General features: G+C 40.4%; 1 protein-coding gene across 3 annotated transcripts; it reads right to left on the bottom strand.

Moving 5' to 3' along the window:
• Positions 1–3124: 3124 nt before the first annotated feature.
• On the bottom strand, positions 3125–14615 carry LOC147301730 (uncharacterized). 3 transcript variants are annotated; one of them, XM_086282843.1, is made up of 6 exons: positions 14200–14615; positions 13602–13749; positions 13329–13452; positions 10151–10255; positions 4347–4943; positions 3125–4003 (listed from the first exon to the last, which is right to left on the bottom strand). In XM_086282843.1, the coding sequence occupies exons 4-6, from the start codon at positions 10166–10168 to the stop codon at positions 3323–3325; spliced, it is 1296 nt and encodes a 431-aa protein (XP_086138969.1). In that variant the 5' UTR covers positions 10169–10255; positions 13329–13452; positions 13602–13749; positions 14200–14615; the 3' UTR covers positions 3125–3322. The 3 variants fall into 3 exon arrangements, with proteins under 3 accessions (XP_086138969.1, XP_086138970.1, XP_086138968.1); XM_086282844.1 differs by lacking the exons at positions 13602–13749; positions 14200–14615 and having other exon boundaries at positions 13329–13459; XM_086282842.1 differs by lacking the exons at positions 13329–13452; positions 13602–13749; positions 14200–14615 and adding an exon at positions 11580–11675.
• Between the last annotated feature and the right edge of the window lie 1967 nt (positions 14616–16582).

Genomic DNA, 16582 nt, shown 5'->3' with positions numbered 1-16582 from the left:
ACAAAAGGAAACCTCTTAATAAAAAAGACATTGTTTAAAAAAAAAGTGGGATACTTAGATGCCGGTTAAGTGGAGCTTCCTGTTAAGCTGCGGGAAGCGCTTATAAATTAACATAAGACTTAGAAATCGGGCCACTGTCCTGGACAGAGAACGGTCAATTGAACAGCAAGGTGGGCAAACCTGGGCTTAGAGGCTTTTAAATCTGTCGAAAAGGTAGGATGACCGATATCGGAGGCAGAGGAAGTGACGTTGAAAATGTTTGTTTTCTCTTTGATCTTTTAGTAGAATAAGCGGTTATAATGCACACTTTCTTACACATACTGAAAAAGTGCTCATGAAGAGATGATCTGTTGTGAAAGGTGACTTAGAGTGCAGTAAAAGGTCAATGCATGCACGCTTATGGTCACAGATATTACGTAGATTTATTTCTAGGGTAGAGGTGAAACATTTTGCTTTGTCTTTGCTTAGCAAGTAGTGATGCAGAAGGTGTTAAAGATATTCATGCCATGAATAAGTCGACAGGAAACATATGGAGAGTGAGACACCTACAGTGGGGCAAAAAAGTATTTAGTCAGCCACCGATTGTGCAAGTTCCCCCACCTAAAATGATGACAGAGGTCAGTAATTTGCACCAGAGGTACACTTCAACTGTGAGAGACAGAATGTGAAAAAAAAAAATCCATGAATCCACATGGTAGGATTTGTAAAGAATTTATTCGTAAATCAGGGTGGAAAATAAGTATTTGGTCAATAACAAAAATACAACTCAATACTTTGTAATATAACCTTTGTTGGCAATAACAGAGGTCAAACGTTTACTATAGGTCTTTACCAGGTTTGCACACACAGTAGCTGGTATTTTGGCCCATTCCTCCATGCAGATCTTCTCGAGAGCAGTGATGTTTTGGGGCTGTCGCCGAGCAACATGGACTTTCAACTCCCGCCACAGATTTTCTATGGGGTTGAGGTCTGGAGACTGGCTAGGCCACTCCAGGACTTTCAAATGCTTCTTACGGAGCCACTCCTTTGTTGCCCGGGCGGTGTGTTTTGGATCATTGTCATGTTGGAAGACCCAGCCTCGTTTCATCTTCAAAGTTCTCACTGATGGAAGGAGGTTTTGGCTCAAAATCTCACGATACATGGCCCCATTCATTCTGTCCTTAACACGGATCAGTCGTCCTGTCCCCTTGGCAGAAAAACAGCCCCATAGCATGATGTTTCCACCCCCATGCTTCACAGTAGGTATGGTGTTCTTGGGATGCAACTCAGTATTCTTCTTCCTCCAAACACGACGAGTGGAGTTTATACCAAAAAGTTCTACTTTGGTTTCATCTGACCACATGACATTCTCCCAATCCTCTGCTGTATCATCCATGTGCTCTCTGGCAAACTTCAGACGGGCCTGGACATGCACTGGCTTCAGCAGCGGAACACGTCTGGCACTGCGGGATTTGATTCCCTGCCGTTGTAGTGTGTTACTGATGGTGACCTTTGTTGCTTTGGTCCCAGCTCTCTGCAGGTCATTCACCAGGTCCCCCCGTGTGGTTCTGGGATCTTTGCTCACCGTTCTCATGATCATTTTGACCCCATGGGATGAGATCTTGCGTGGAGCCCCAGATCGAGGGAGATTATCAGTGGTCTTGTATGTCTTCCATTTTCTGATGATTGCTCCCACAGTTGATTTTTTCACACCAAGCTGCTTGCCTATTGTAGATTCACTCTTCCCAGTCTGGTGCAGGTCTACAATACTTTTCCTGGTGTCCTTCGAAAGCTCTTTGGTCTTGGCCATGGCGGAGTTTGGAGTCTGACTGTTTGAGGCTGTGGACAGGTGTCTTTTATACAGATGATGAGTTCAAACAGGTGCCATTCATACAGGTAACGAGTGGGGGACAGAAAAGCTTCTTACAGAAGACGTTACAGGTCTGTGAGAGCCAGAGATTTTCCATGTTTGAGGTGACCAAATACTTATTTTCCACCCTGATTTACGAATAAATTCTTTACAAATCCTACCATGTGGATTCATGGATTTTTTTTTTCACATTCTGTCTCTCACAGTTGAAGTGTACCTCTGGTGCAAATTACTGACCTCTGTCATCATTTTAGGTGGGGGAACTTGCACAATCGGTGGCTGACTAAATACTTTTTTGCCCCACTGTATATAGGGCAAAATGTGGTTGAGCTTGTAACTGAATGTGTGCCTGCAAAAGTAACAGTGTTGTACAAGACGTGCTCGAGATGATCAGATAAGAGAAGAAGAGAGCGAGCAACAGGAAACAGCTGGAGGGAAGACGGTGAAAGCGGCTCTTTAAGTGTGTTAAAGGTTGTCAAAAATATCGCTTACACAAATAAATAAAATTGAAGATTAAATACATAAAGGATAGAACCCAGAACATGATAAGTTGAACCAACTTTGAATAATTAAGAGAACAATTGATGAATACATTAGATTACTGAGGCGTAGCAGGGGGAGGAGTTTTTTTTTATACTTTACAGCAGCGGTCCCCAACCTTTTTTGCGCCACGGACCGGTTTATGCCCAACAATATTTTCACGGACCGGCCTTTAAGGTGTTGCGGATAAATTCAACAAAATAAAACTAGTACCGATACCGAAAAAAAGAAGATTTATTCATAACACACGTGAAAAGACCCAGGAAAACCGAGTTAACGATAAAAACACTAACAAAATAACACTGAAAACCGATAAAAACCCTGAAAACCATACATTTCACACCTGAGCCTCAACTCTCGCGGCCCGGTACCAAACGACTCACGGACCGGTACCGGTCATGTTAAAAGAATGTTGGAAATTTGATCAGAATACGGTGAAAATGAGAGAAACAGACATTTTTCTCAGATCATTGTGTTAAATTGTCAAAATCGCCGTGTTCTCTTTAAGACTATCAGCTCTACTCTAAACAACCCTGAAAGCCTCTGCTGACACGTGTCATCAGTTCCTTTCTTTCTTTGTAAACAAGGTCGAGTCTGTCAGGTCAGCAATAGAACTTCCTACAGATGACCCATCAGTGTTTATTCCATGACTGTAAACATGTTTCCATTCGTCACTTCAGTCTTTACTCTGAAATACAGGAAATGACATCATGGCTCAAAATCTTTGTCGTTCAAACAATTCTTTATTTAACATTTTTTTAACTTTATTTAACAAAATACATTCAATAAAAACTTCAACTGAAACTGATTTTTAATCCAACCACTGAAAAAAAAGGTAACGACTGAACACAAACAGAAGAACAATTTATAAAGATTAACATTGAACTATAGGAACAGTTTGATTCATAGCCTCATTAGAACTTTAACTTAAACTTAAGGAGAGCCGACCTGAACTCTGTGGAGCCTGATCTCCAGGGTTTTAAGTTGGACTCTGAAACCAGAAGAGGATGTTTCTCTCTCTTCAGATTCGCTGTCGTCCTGTGATGGGAACGGTTTCAGCCCTGCGTGATCGCGCTGATGTTTGCACAGAGCAGATAATGAAGTGAATGTTTTGGCACAGTGGTAACAGTGAAACAGTTTATTAGTAACGTGGGATCGTTTGTGTGCAGAGTATGAACTGAGATTACTGAAGCTCTTGTCACACTGCTCACAGCTGTAGTTTCCTTCCATGTGTGTACGTTCATGCTCGTTACGACTACCTGACTGTGAGAAGCTTTTGTCACAGTGTCTGCACTTGTATGGTTTCTCTCCTGTGTGGACTCGTTTGTGTGTTTTAAGCTGACTTGCAGTGGTGAAGGATGACCCACACTGATCACAGAGGTGCTTTTTGACCCCACTGTGAAAGAGTTCATGTTGTTTTAACTCAGCTGATGTGGGGAAGCTTCTCCCACATTCTTTGCAGTATTTCAGTTTGTCTCCAGTGTGTTTACGTTGATGTATTTTTAGGCCGGCTTGCTGACTGAAAGTTTTTCCACAGATGTCACAACGAAAGTCTTTCCCACCACCACAGCGATGACAGGGTTGAGAAGTGGATCCATCTGTGTCGCTCTGCTTCTAAACAAAGACACAAAGACAGTGTAAGTCAGTCCTTCAACACTTTTATCCTGAAAGTCGCCTGAAATAAAGAGCAGACGTCCAGTTACATTTTACTGTTTCGATTAACACACTCAGTTTACTGGGCTACAATAACTACAATACTACCACCATAATACTACAGCAATACTTATTTAATATTACAGTAACATCTGACTTACACTTAAATGAAATGAAAACCTGAGTAATGGCTCAGAGCTACTCTTCGGTGCAGTAGAAGTGCTAACATGCTAACACAATTTAATGAGCAGACTTGTTCCAAACAGTCAGACTGAACTTACAAGAATAAAATAAAAATACAAACCTCACAGTAACTGCACTTGTAGAGTCTCTTTCTGGTGTGGATCTGTTGGTGTTGTCTCAGGTACTGTGGAGGTTTAAAAGTCTTCTCACACAGGTCACATTGATAAGGTCTCTCCTCAGTGTGGGTAAACATGTGGCGTTGTAACTGTGTGTCTGTTGTAAAGTATTTGCCACACTGATCACACCAGTACACATCTTCTCCAGAGTGAATGCGTAGGTGTATATTTCGGTACCCTAGCTGGCTGAACGTTTTTCCACAGATGTCACAGCTGTATGCCTTAATTCCAGAGTGGGTAACTAGATGTCTCTGTAAGTGGCTACTGTGAGTAAAAGCTCTGCCACACTGATCACAGCTGTAAGCTTTAACTCCACTGTGGACGACTTGGTGTGTTTTCAGGGAATTCTTCCAGGAAAACGACTTTCCACACAAGTCACAGCTGAACGGTCTCTCTCCAGTGTGGATGAGCTGATGTTGTTTTAGTTTAAACTTCCAGGTAAAATCCTTCCCACACTCGTCACAGGTGTATTTTTTCTCTCTCTTTCTTCTGTGAGGTTTGTCGGCCTCCTGAGAGCGCTGACTTCTCGGTCCACGTTGGTCCTGCAGTGACAGAGATACAAACAGAGGCAGTGAGTGAAATGCAGTCATTAAACAAACTGAAGCTTCAAACTCCCTCCATTAACACTAGTTTTAAACCTGAAGGTGGAGTGTGGCACCAAACACCTTAAAGGTCTCTTATCCCCACCTACTGGTAGTAGTAACACATTACATCCAACCTGCTGTTAAAGATAATTAATCATTGTTCAAACACTCTAAAATCATGCCCATCCCTCCTGCCTGTGCACAAATATTAATGCTAACACACTCAGAATAGTAATAAATGTTTACCAGGTCTGTACTTTTTTATATTTCCTGTTTGTTTCCTATTATATATTTCTATAATTGTATAATTTATTCGATAATAATAAATCATATGTAACAGTTACTAGCTTGGTTCAGTGAAGGATGATGTCAGAGTCTGACTGTAACCTGACGTTTTTTTTTACTTTTACTCGCTACATTAAAAAAAAAAAAAAATCTGTATTTTCTACTCCTTACATTTTCAACACAGGCTTGTTACTTTTGGTTTAAGTCATTTGAGGGGAGTTATTTCATCACTGCGGGCATCAAAGATCAAATTGATTTGAGCCTAAACAGTAACACATGAAATCCAATCCTGCATCATACACCAGGCTGTGTGGTAAAGTCCTATAAATGGAGCATGTAACGATCACTGTAACACAAACCGTAAATTTTATCTGAGTTTAAAGGTTTAAATCACCGTCAATTTCATCCTTCTATGATTCAGAGTTTGGCGACATCCTTATCATACAGAGTTCCGTTGGCTGAGTTGGGGAAAAGTTCTCAATAGAGTTTTTGAGCTCAGCAAAGAAATCTGTCAGTTCATGGTGTGAGATTATTATATTATCTTATGCCACGTTATACCCCTAATTAAAGATAGTGAAATTATTATGTAGTTTTAGTTTGCATTATTCTCCTGACTTTGAAGAAGGTGACAACTATTACAGTTATTAAACTGATTTGTATTACATTAGACTGCTGATTTATTGTGAATGAGTGATATTGTTTTATGATGCATTATACTGCTGAGGTATAAGAAATACTGTTTTCAGAGAGTCATGGCCTTATTTGTCTGATTAGAAGAGAACAGAGCATACCGGAGAGGTTTTCTGCCCCATCTCATCAGGAGGAGATAAAACAGGGAGCCAAGGCCGTCACTTAGGCGCCGTAAGAGAGAAAGAATGTGAATGTTTAGGTTTTATGACTAGGTGGAGGGGGGCTGAAGCTATAAGAATGTGAGAAACACTCAGACGCTTCGAGATCAGGCGGACACCCTCCCGCGCTCATCTCCCCTCCGGATGGTTTATGCTCAAAAGTGTTGAATTGTATGGAATAAAAGATTGTTGATTGAGCATTTATACACCGAGTATTGTCCTTCCTTCAGCCCAAAGATCAAAAGAATTGGGAGATTTAACAATGGACATGGCATGTATGATGCAGTGAAGGCATTTCAAGTGAAGCTGTCACAAATGCACCAGTGCAACCTGTCTCACTTTCCCTGTTGCCAAGTAATGTTGAACCAAGTCGGCGCACTTTGCTGATAAACTGAGCGCACTGAGTTCGCGGCGCTTTGGTGACTGTGAAGCACAAAAAGAGAATTTCAAGCTTCTTCTTTACGTGGAAACTGCACCTGTGCAGATTCAGATGGAGCTGCAGTGTAATGGTACACTCAAGGCAAAGTACGACACTGAATGGCCTGCACAGTTTATTAGTTCCATTCCTGCAGCAATGCCCCAGCTCCGTCTACATGCAGCTCCAACCTTGTGTATGTTTTCATTTATTTTTTCTGGGGTTTTTGCAGCATGTTCATATTTCTAACTTGCATAATTTTGACAGGATATATTTTTATGAAGATCAAAACATTTAAAGTTAAAGTTGATTTTTTAAGTTTATTTATTCTGGAATAAAATTCCTGTCTGTTTTTATTCATATTTCTGTTTAAAAAACATGGTTTTAGTGTGTTCAATAAATGTTTATCTTGTTTGGCCCGCGACCTAAAGTGTGCCTTGAGTTTTGCTCCCTGTGCAGTTGAGTTTGACACCCCTGGTGTAGAGGATGGAAATCAGCCAGGACAACTCATGAAACATCTGCAGACATCTGGTTGAATTCAGTTGTGTACATCCACAGAGAGCAGCAGGTCAGCTGATCACATCCTGTACATTAAGAGCATCGACTGGAGCTCTCAATAGAAATGATTGTGAGCTGTGACTCTTTTCCCCACACTGAGCCACTACAGCTGATTTTAGGGTTGAATCCTGCTGAATCCCACTTTAACCTCTTCCCTGCCCATTTTCCTCTTTAGAGGCAAAGTCACCCTCTACAATGTAGGCATTGTATTATTACATGAATATTACATTACATTAATATAGCACAAGGTTCAGTTAGTTTTGCATAATATATATATTAGTACTTCATCTTTTACCCCTTTAAGACCTACCATAGAACCAAGAGCTTATGTTTATATTTTTACTAGAGATGGCACGATACCACTTTTTTATGTCCGATACCATAAATTTGGATATCTGCCGATACCGATATGAATCCGTATTTTTTAATCAACAGAACTGGTTTTTTTTTAAATATCTTGCTGTTTTTGTATAAGTTCATACTCAAGTTAAAAAACAAAACACTAAAGCTATTCTGTTATACCTGTATGCAAAAAATACACAGCACCCAAATATTTCATAGTTCAGTAATAGTGATCAATCTAATACACTTAATCCTACTCCATCCTCCCTATTCTGGTATTTTAAGGAGTAAGTAACCTAAATAATAGGGCTCTAAAACTCCCAGCAAAAAAAAAAAATAGATAGGGAATCACCCACCCTCCACTTCATGATGCTTAATCAACATAATCAACTTTAATTTGATGCAGTGTGAAAAAAGATTCACAGAAATCAATTATTTTTCAAGAATAATTAAATAGATTCAACATCTTTCTTCAACAGAATTGCAGACTGCACAGATGGTACCTTCCCAAAGGAAAAAGTAGTAAAGCTTACTAGGGTATATTAGGCTTAGTTACTATATACAGTCATGGACTTCTATACATTTTACATCAGATTAAAACTTTGGGTGTAAGATTCAGATAATTATTTATTAAAATCTAGACATTTTAAATGAGAATAAGAAAGAAAAGGATGTCTTTGTGCCCCCTTTTCCCTGTTAATGCCCTATCGGCCACCCTGGCTAAACTTTGCTAGATCCGCCCCTGCACAGTTACCAGCCGTCAGCTAGAAAAGGATCCTGGTGTAGAAAGTAATATTAAATAAATTCTAACAACAGCTTATCAAGGTTAAACGTGCTGCTGTTGTTCAGCTGCTGGTTTCCTCTTTCTGGCGCGAAGTGGGCAATAAACAAACAAGAGAGACGGACTCGCGACAGAAAAGCCGATCAGCTGATCATGATTTCATGACTGAAGTAGCAGCAGGAGAGGGAGGGGGAGAGAAGAGGCAGTCGCTCCATATATGTTCCATCGCAGGAATGCTTTACAAACATTCAGAGACGAACTTACACACTTGCTTTACTTCTCTCTGGGATAACTTCCTCGGAGATGAAATGCCGGATTGGTAGCGAGGCTACAAATACACACAGCCGCTCTATCACATGAGCACACTGCTCCGACGTGCTACGGTTATGAGCCGAGTTACGCCATGTCGCAAGTTTTGTGAGGTGCTTTTTTGAAATTTAATGGATCGGATTACATTTTTTATTTCTCTCCGATATCAGATCCAGTAATTTACGTCAGTATCAAACCGATACCGATACGTGATATCGGATCGGTCCATCTCTAATTTTTACATGCCCTTAATGCAGGGCTCTAGAGTGCGACCAATTTGGTCGCAAATGCGACCTGCGAACTTTATATGCAGAACATTGTAGAATATTTTGAAGGTTATCTGCTATAAAAAGCCAGACAAGGAAAATCTCCTTCATGTTTTTCTGTGTTTTATTCTCAGTTACTTTCACACAAAGGCATCTGCTGTGATGTTCACAATTCTGAAGAAGTCAGTACTGATAAATGATCAGAATTATAATATTTCTGACTGTCTGAGGCTAAGTTGCATCGAATCGGGACTTTGAAAACCGGAATCGAATGGATTATAGAAATCAGTGATGATACCCAGCCCTAGTGAGCAGCCTAGGCACGACAGAAGTGGATGTAGCTGTAATAGGAAAAGAACTATTGCTAACTTTTCTGTTAAGTTAAGGCCTGATCCTTCTGAAATTCATAGCCAGTGCTCTGACACGGTGTCATCAATCTTTGAATGCTGAAAAAGCACAGTGTATCCAGAAAAACACATTATATTATATAAATTATTATAAAATTTGTGTGCGCCTAACTTTTGTGCTGGTACACCTAACTTTTTAAAGTTAGGCGTACCGGCAAAAAGTTAGTCTAGAGCCCTGCCTTAATGCCATTTTGGGGAGCATTTCAAGTTGCTATACATCAATATGACCATTATATCCCAAATGTTAATAATATCTATGCATTAAGTCCATAGTAACTACATAAAGTGCAAAAAAACTGCAATAAAATACAAAAAAATTTAAATTGTTTTTGTTTTGTTTTTTACACATATTTGTAGTTAGAAAATTGTATCCCTCAAAACTGTAAATTTAAAAAAGTTGCACATTGTTTCCAACCACAGGAAATTTGTTTTTGAGCATTTTTGAGGAAAAACAAAAATAAATATTATAATGCAAATTTGCAAACAAACAGCATGTGCATCAAAATAAACTATTACCAACAGTGCAGTTTGAGTTCTAAGCATCCCAGAAACAATACAGAAAAGAATAAAGTCAAACATGACTTTTAAAAACACCAGTATAGGTGTCGCTGAAGGCAGGTTTTGGCAGGTAAAGTCGGACATGTGATAGTTCGCGCTGGCATCTATTCCAACATAGGAAGTGCTATGAACAGCAAAGCGTGTTTCTGGTATATTATGTTTTTTTGCTGCAAGTGCTTTTTATGCAATTTCTGCAAATACATATGTGGAAGGAAACGTGACCTAGGGCAAGCTGATGGCATAAGATGTAAGTACAACTATTCCTAAATAAAATAATTGTGTTAGCTTAAGTGCAGTTCTACCGGGATTTTAAAATTGTTACGCAAAACGGAGCATTCCTGCTCCAATAGGCCTTAAAGGGTTAATGGAGTATTTCTTAACACTAGTATCTGTCACCTTCTTTGTCGAACTCATTGTTTTCTCTGCAGTGGCTGAGCTGAGTCCAAGTAGCGTAAATGTTCCCCTGCTGCTCCGTCAGACTCTTCTCCTCCTCCTGATCAGCTGGGACACAAAACAGAACTTTGTTAGGCTCCACACTGCACTGAAGAGTCAAAGTGTCTCATATGTTCATCTGAGAGCACAAACAACAAATTTTAGCTTCCCTGGGTGAGCAACTTGTTTAAAACATACACAAAAGGTTTGAGCACCGATACCAAATTCAGCAGTATGGCACACCAGTACCAGGAGAGCAATTCCTCTTTAAAAAAAGCCCTGGCAAAGAACAAAAACAGAACAATCGATGGACCTGCATAAACGAGTACAGTGTTTCCCAACCACTGTGCCGCGGCATATATACGTGTGCCGTGAGAACTGATCAGGTGTGCCGTGGAAGATTATCCTATCTGAGTGGGTGTAGAAATCTGAGCCATGATCTGAGTAACCCTCATCACTCAGTCACACTCCGATTCTCTACTTATATCAAGTCCATTGCACTACTTTCAAGCATTCTGCAACCTGTCCTCTAATTTATTCTTACTGTCTTACTATTTATATTGTTTTCCATGCACAGTTGGTGTGGAGCACCCACAATTTAGTTGAATATGTACAAAGACAATAAAAGACTATTCTATTCTATTTTAAAAACTCTGCAGTACTTTTAAAACACAGATCCCCTCTTGGGGTTCGAGGCTGTATTTGTTTTAAAAATGAATCTCTGGTATCTCTGGCCTATCATTATTATTTTGCTAACAGTTAATCAGGCTCATTTACTGAATACTGATCAGAATTTATCAAATTATCTTTGAAATGATTCTAACAACAGGCCTCTCAGAGTGAGGCCAGTTTTTACAATCACATGCCCTGTGGGCTGACACAACTTTGCGCTGATAAGACAAAGGCAGCTGTGTTTTAGTCTGGAATACATTTATTTTTTACCTTTCTTTTAAATTGATTTCATTATAGCACTTTTACCACCAACATATTTGGATTTTTTGGCACTGGAAGTGACCTTATATTGATGATGGCTGGCGTTAGCTAGCTAGCTAGCTAGCTTGGATAGCACGCTGCATTCAAAAACTATGCAGGTGCCACACAGTGACAGAGATGCTAACTAGCGCTTAGTAACAGACTAATAAAATAATAGAAACTCTGATTACACTTAGCTAATTTAAAAGCTTTCTTCTAATAATAACACTGTTTTCTTCTCTGTGTTTCATTAGCATTTGTTAATATTTTCTTGTAAATTAGTTTATAGCAGCTTGACTTGATGTAGAGGCTTTTTCTTTCAACTGGTTCACAAATAACTGACAACAGAGACCGAGGAGAGCAACAGAAAACTTCACTCAGGAGCTAAATTCAAGATTGACTGAACTCAGATCAAAGTTACCTTAGTGCTTCACTTTAGATGAGGAAGAAAAATAAACTAAAACACAAACACAATGAAGCGGGAACTTCGCGGCTTCTTCTTCTTTGGGGTTTTTCTTTGGCGGTTAGAGCTTTAAGGTGCATTACCGCCACCTGCTGGACTAGATGGTTCTTAAACTAAAACTAGACATTTAAAAGTATTTTAATAAACAATAAAAACAAAGACAAAATGTTTCAGTGTGTTATATTCATGAACATAAACATCAGATGGCTTCAGCTTACGCTTACCCCCATTTATTTAAGAGATTTTGCTCTCTGCAGGCGAGGATTTTTTGTTTAGAGGATCTTTGTAAGCCTGTATTTACTTTAAAAGAAGGGAAGCACTTCTTCATTCTACAGAAAAGGTGACACATTACAGATGAGTTCATAAAAAGTGTCTCTGTCACTCTTTCAAGGCTCTGTCACTTTTTCTTTTTGACTGGAACAGCATGGTAAAGTAGGCCTAGGCTGCCATCTTGTGGCAGTGTGTTGTTACTACAACATATGAAATTGTGTTTCTATTGGAAATATAATTCAGCACCACTGAGCCGCTCTCTCAGTTACAAACTGAACCTGTTTCTTAGACATATAAATCACTAAGTACAGTGAAGCTTTTGGTTTTGTAAAAGTGTTTCTTATTCTAAATGCATGTTGATTTTTATCAGGGTGAAGAGCAGTTAGCAGTGCATTCATGGACATCTTTAAACTATTATTTGAAGAATCTTTGGTGATGATGGCATGAACTAGAAGCGCGAGCTCCAGGTGAGACTGCACAGAACAACAAGTGTCCTTAAACTGCATCAACTGATGACTTCTCACAATTTTATTCCACTGTGTGTTTTTATCATTGAACGTTTCTGTCTTCAGGTTTCTCTCAGACCAAGATTGAATGTGATGACAAGGGTGATGAATGGTGTGACATGTGCTGCTGGCCCACAGAACCAGGTGAGTAAGCTGTCCATGTGCTCTGCAACAATGAGGACATCCAACACTCTCAGTTAAGATTAGTTTTCATGATTGTTGCCTCAAGGCCTGAGATCATGGTGGTGGGCTTGTGATGGACACACATGGCTGAAACCTCTCCTGTAGAGGCTAAGCCCAGGCTTGAAACCACTGGGGTGTTCGTTGGCGGGGGTGACGCGATGTCACTGGTATGCATGAATTTATTAAACTTGATACAGTCCAATAACTCCAGCCTTACTCATCTTGTCCTTCAGATTCTTTATTTCTAGGATTTAACAGCAGCGCAGCGGTCACAAACTGTTTGCTTCCTCCCGATCAACAACACAGCTGCCGCTAATTACGTGTGTCTACCTTAAATATCTTCACAAACTCAAAATGTGACCTCTAGCACCAAACGCTTGCTGCAGTTCTTGGTGTCAGAGGTGACACACAAGGTATAGCACAGATGTCGTTATACTGCTCCAGCTGTGTATTGCTAGCTGTGGGGAGGCTTTTTATCTTGTTTACAGCATCTCTCCTGAGCAGGAAGCTCTGCCAGCCCAGCTCGGCTCTGAGCCAGACGTTATAGTATGAGTGGACCAAGATGATGGTGCTTCCCATCATACTCCACTCGCCAAATACAGTCTCTGATACACCACAGCACACCGCAACCTGGTGAGGTAACAAATCACTGACAGTGAGGCAGAGACAGTGCTGATGCATTACATGACAGTGTTGGTTTACAGTCAGAACTTAGCAAAGAGTTGCTGTACGTGTGTGTGACACATACCAGAACCTCCAGCAATCTGTAGGTCCCATTTACACAATATATGACTTCATCCATGTTCTCCACTGGAGCTTTATGAAACTCCTCCACCATGAAGAGAACAACAGGTCAACAGAGTGCCAAGCACCTGGCGGTAGAGTGTTTCAGAGTTATTATGGAATTAAAAAACAAGCAAATATACATGTTTAATTATTATTGGCCTGAACTGTTTGGGTAGAGCAAGTTTAAACTATTTAATTTAATGTTTTTGCACACTGCGATGCGGTTGTGTGTTACCTGGAGAGAGGTGAGGATTGAGGAGGAGATGATGATGAGAAGCCAGAAGTCCGTGTGGAAGAACTGGCAGATCATAAAAGCCATGTACGCTGGAAAGATCAGCAGGAAGGGACAGAGAGAAACTGCACGGAAGTGCTTCCACAAACTCCTACGGGACGGGCAGCAAAACCAGCGTATGAGAAAGCAGTCAGGTTGATAACAGGCTTTGCAAACACACATTCAGTCAGATTACATTTATTGATGTCAAAAAGACAAACTGCCTGTTTAAGAATGAAGAAAGAAGGACAGTACACCGTAGTATTACTTAACTTATGATGTTAGCATGAGTTGTACTGATGACCATAAATAATGAATTCTGTGATAATTAACTAACTGCCCATAGTTATTAATAGTTGTTTATGATCAGTAAAAAATAAAACAAACAGTGGGACACAGAGTTTTCTTAAAAATAAACACATGAAAAAAGTCTTTGGTATATTATCTTAATTGCCTCTAGATGCTCCCAGGGCTAGGACTCAGCTATCTCCAGCATGGACTGCAGGATGGAAGCAACAACAATAAAGAGGATGATAGAGAGGAGGAAGGCTCTGTGGATGACCTGCAGCTCAATGAGGCCAGTTTGGACAGCAAGGATTAGCAAGGTGATCCCTTCAGTCATCCCCCTGCACAGAGAGGAAACAAATTAGAGCAACACACCACAATTATATGCCTTGGCTTTGCACTCAAGTTGGAGATCATATACACGTTTATCCAGACTTGACCTTTGGGTATACAATGTCAATTATTTTATCCTATTAGACAGTTGTGTGAAATGCAGACATCCTTAAAGAACAGTGTAGTAGCGGCCGGTAATAAACCAGTCCTCATAAAGGAACAGTGCTCTTTAATGAATTCAGCACAGACTTTACATCGTAGAGGTAACAGGGAGACACAACAAGTTATCAGTTAGCCATCTAACTATACTCTAACTCTAAAACTTTTCCAACTCCACTTTACTCTTATTTCACGACACCACCCTCTAGTGGTGCAATATGGTACGATCATTACAGGACAACATCTCCTCTCTCTTTATGAAAAGAGTTCACCAAATAGCGTAGTACAGAAATAAAGTAATTCACTGTTTAGCAAGTCACACATACACTTGTGAACTTAAATGTCGCAATAGTTATACCATCAGAATACTACAACTAGCAAAGTTTAATAAGCCTGAAACTATATTGCACTCCTACGTAAAATGAAAAGAAATTATTATTCCAGTTTTTCCATGACAATTTTTTCTTAGTGCATTGGTGGCAGAAAATCAGTTCTTTTTAAACTCAAGATAGAACAAGTAATAACATTTCTCTAATGTTCTTTTTCAAGCAACCTATTATGCTACAATATAGTCTTTGTGCCAGCGAGGCTTGTACTTGACGCGTGGCAGTCTTCTGGCAGTAGGTGAGCCAGTCTGAGTGTGGTGCAGCCTAGCAGCTCAGTAGGTAGAGTGGTGGCCCCATGATCGGAAGGTCGGGGGTTCGACTCCACTGAACGGCTACCCTGAGGTACCCCTGAGCAAGGTACCGTCCCTACACACTGCTCCCCAGGCGCTGCACTGGTGGCTGCCCACTGCTTCACTGGGTGAATGGGTTAAATGCAGAGGAATTATTTCCCTATGGGGACTAACAAGCTCACTTTACACTTTACTTACTTTTACACAGTGTCAGCGTTCTTTTCAGTCACTGGGCGACAGCGTGCTAGATGAGTGGCATTCCAACTCTTTCCATCACTCAGCAAGAAGGCATTCAAGCCTTTGGCTTTTGTTACTGTTACAGGAGGGGTAAATCTGGGATGTCCTTTGGGAACATGGTGGGGTTTCCTTATCCTCACACTCTCTCCTGGTAGAAAAGAAGGTTTCCGTGCGTGACGCCTACCATCAGTGTAACGTTGCATTTTCAACTGATATTTCTGAACTGAGTGACGTGCAACGTATCCAGTGGAGACACAGCAGGAGGCAAAGGGAGTACATCCAGTATAGTACGCATCTTCCTGCCACACAGGAGTTCTTAGGGAGAGGGAAGTAGAGGGAAGTAGTTGCATGCGGTGTTGCACAGTAAACTTGAAGCCAATCCAGCACAGTCGCCTTCCATGGTTTCGACTGCTGGATTGATGTCTGGATACAGGTGCGGAGGGCACGATGAAACCGTTCGATTGCTCCGTTTGCAGCTGGGTAGTAGACAGCGTAGGCTTGAAGCCACTGAGGTGGTTGTTAGCGGGGGTGACGCGATGCTTCTGGTATGCATGAATTAATTAAACAGTCCAATAACTCCAGCAGTACTTATCTTGTCCTTTTTGGTCTTTGTTCCAAACATTTTAAGATAAAAGCGCAGCGGTCACAAACGTTTTGCCTTCTTATGATTAACAACACACCTGACGCTGATTACGTGCGTCCACCTTAAATACCTTACATAAACCTACCATACAGGAACTTAAAAAGGTGGAATCCTCAGTGGTGCTTGGTGCCACACCCTCAGGGACTTTAATGTTATATAAAAACACTGACAGCTCAATATCTGCCTCAGTCACTCTCCCTGATCCAGCTGAGTCACCAATAGGAAAAATCTGCTTTTCACAGGAACTTGGTAACAGCAATAAGAGAATACGTAGTTTATTCCAAGAAGATATCGTCTCTCTCCCATATATAACATCTTATTGGAACCGATATGTTCCAGATATCAAGTGGAAGACAGTCTGGATGGTCCCCCATAAATATTTGATTGTAAATAAGGTGAAAGAAGTCTCATTTAAAATTCTACATAAATGTTATCCAGCCAGTCACTACATGGTCAAATGTAAAAGGGACATAAATACTAATTGTACTTTCTGTGGGGATCATCCAGAAACTGTGACGCATCTTTTTTGGTACTGTTCTTTTACACAGAGATTCTGGAAGGAATTTAGCAGGTTTGTTATTGTCCATATTTTAAGGGAGTTTTCTTTACGAT

Source organism: Aulonocara sp. 'chitande type north' Nkhata Bay, linkage group LG23 (assembly GCF_057382095.1).
Source record: "Aulonocara sp. 'chitande type north' Nkhata Bay isolate Kocher_YH1m ecotype deep benthic linkage group LG23, A_spYH_male_GT1.1, whole genome shotgun sequence".
NCBI lineage: Eukaryota > Metazoa > Chordata > Actinopteri > Cichliformes > Cichlidae > Aulonocara > Aulonocara sp. 'chitande type north' Nkhata Bay.
The sequence above is the reverse complement of the archived record's forward strand: the minus strand, read 5'-3'. Positions and strand labels throughout refer to the sequence as shown.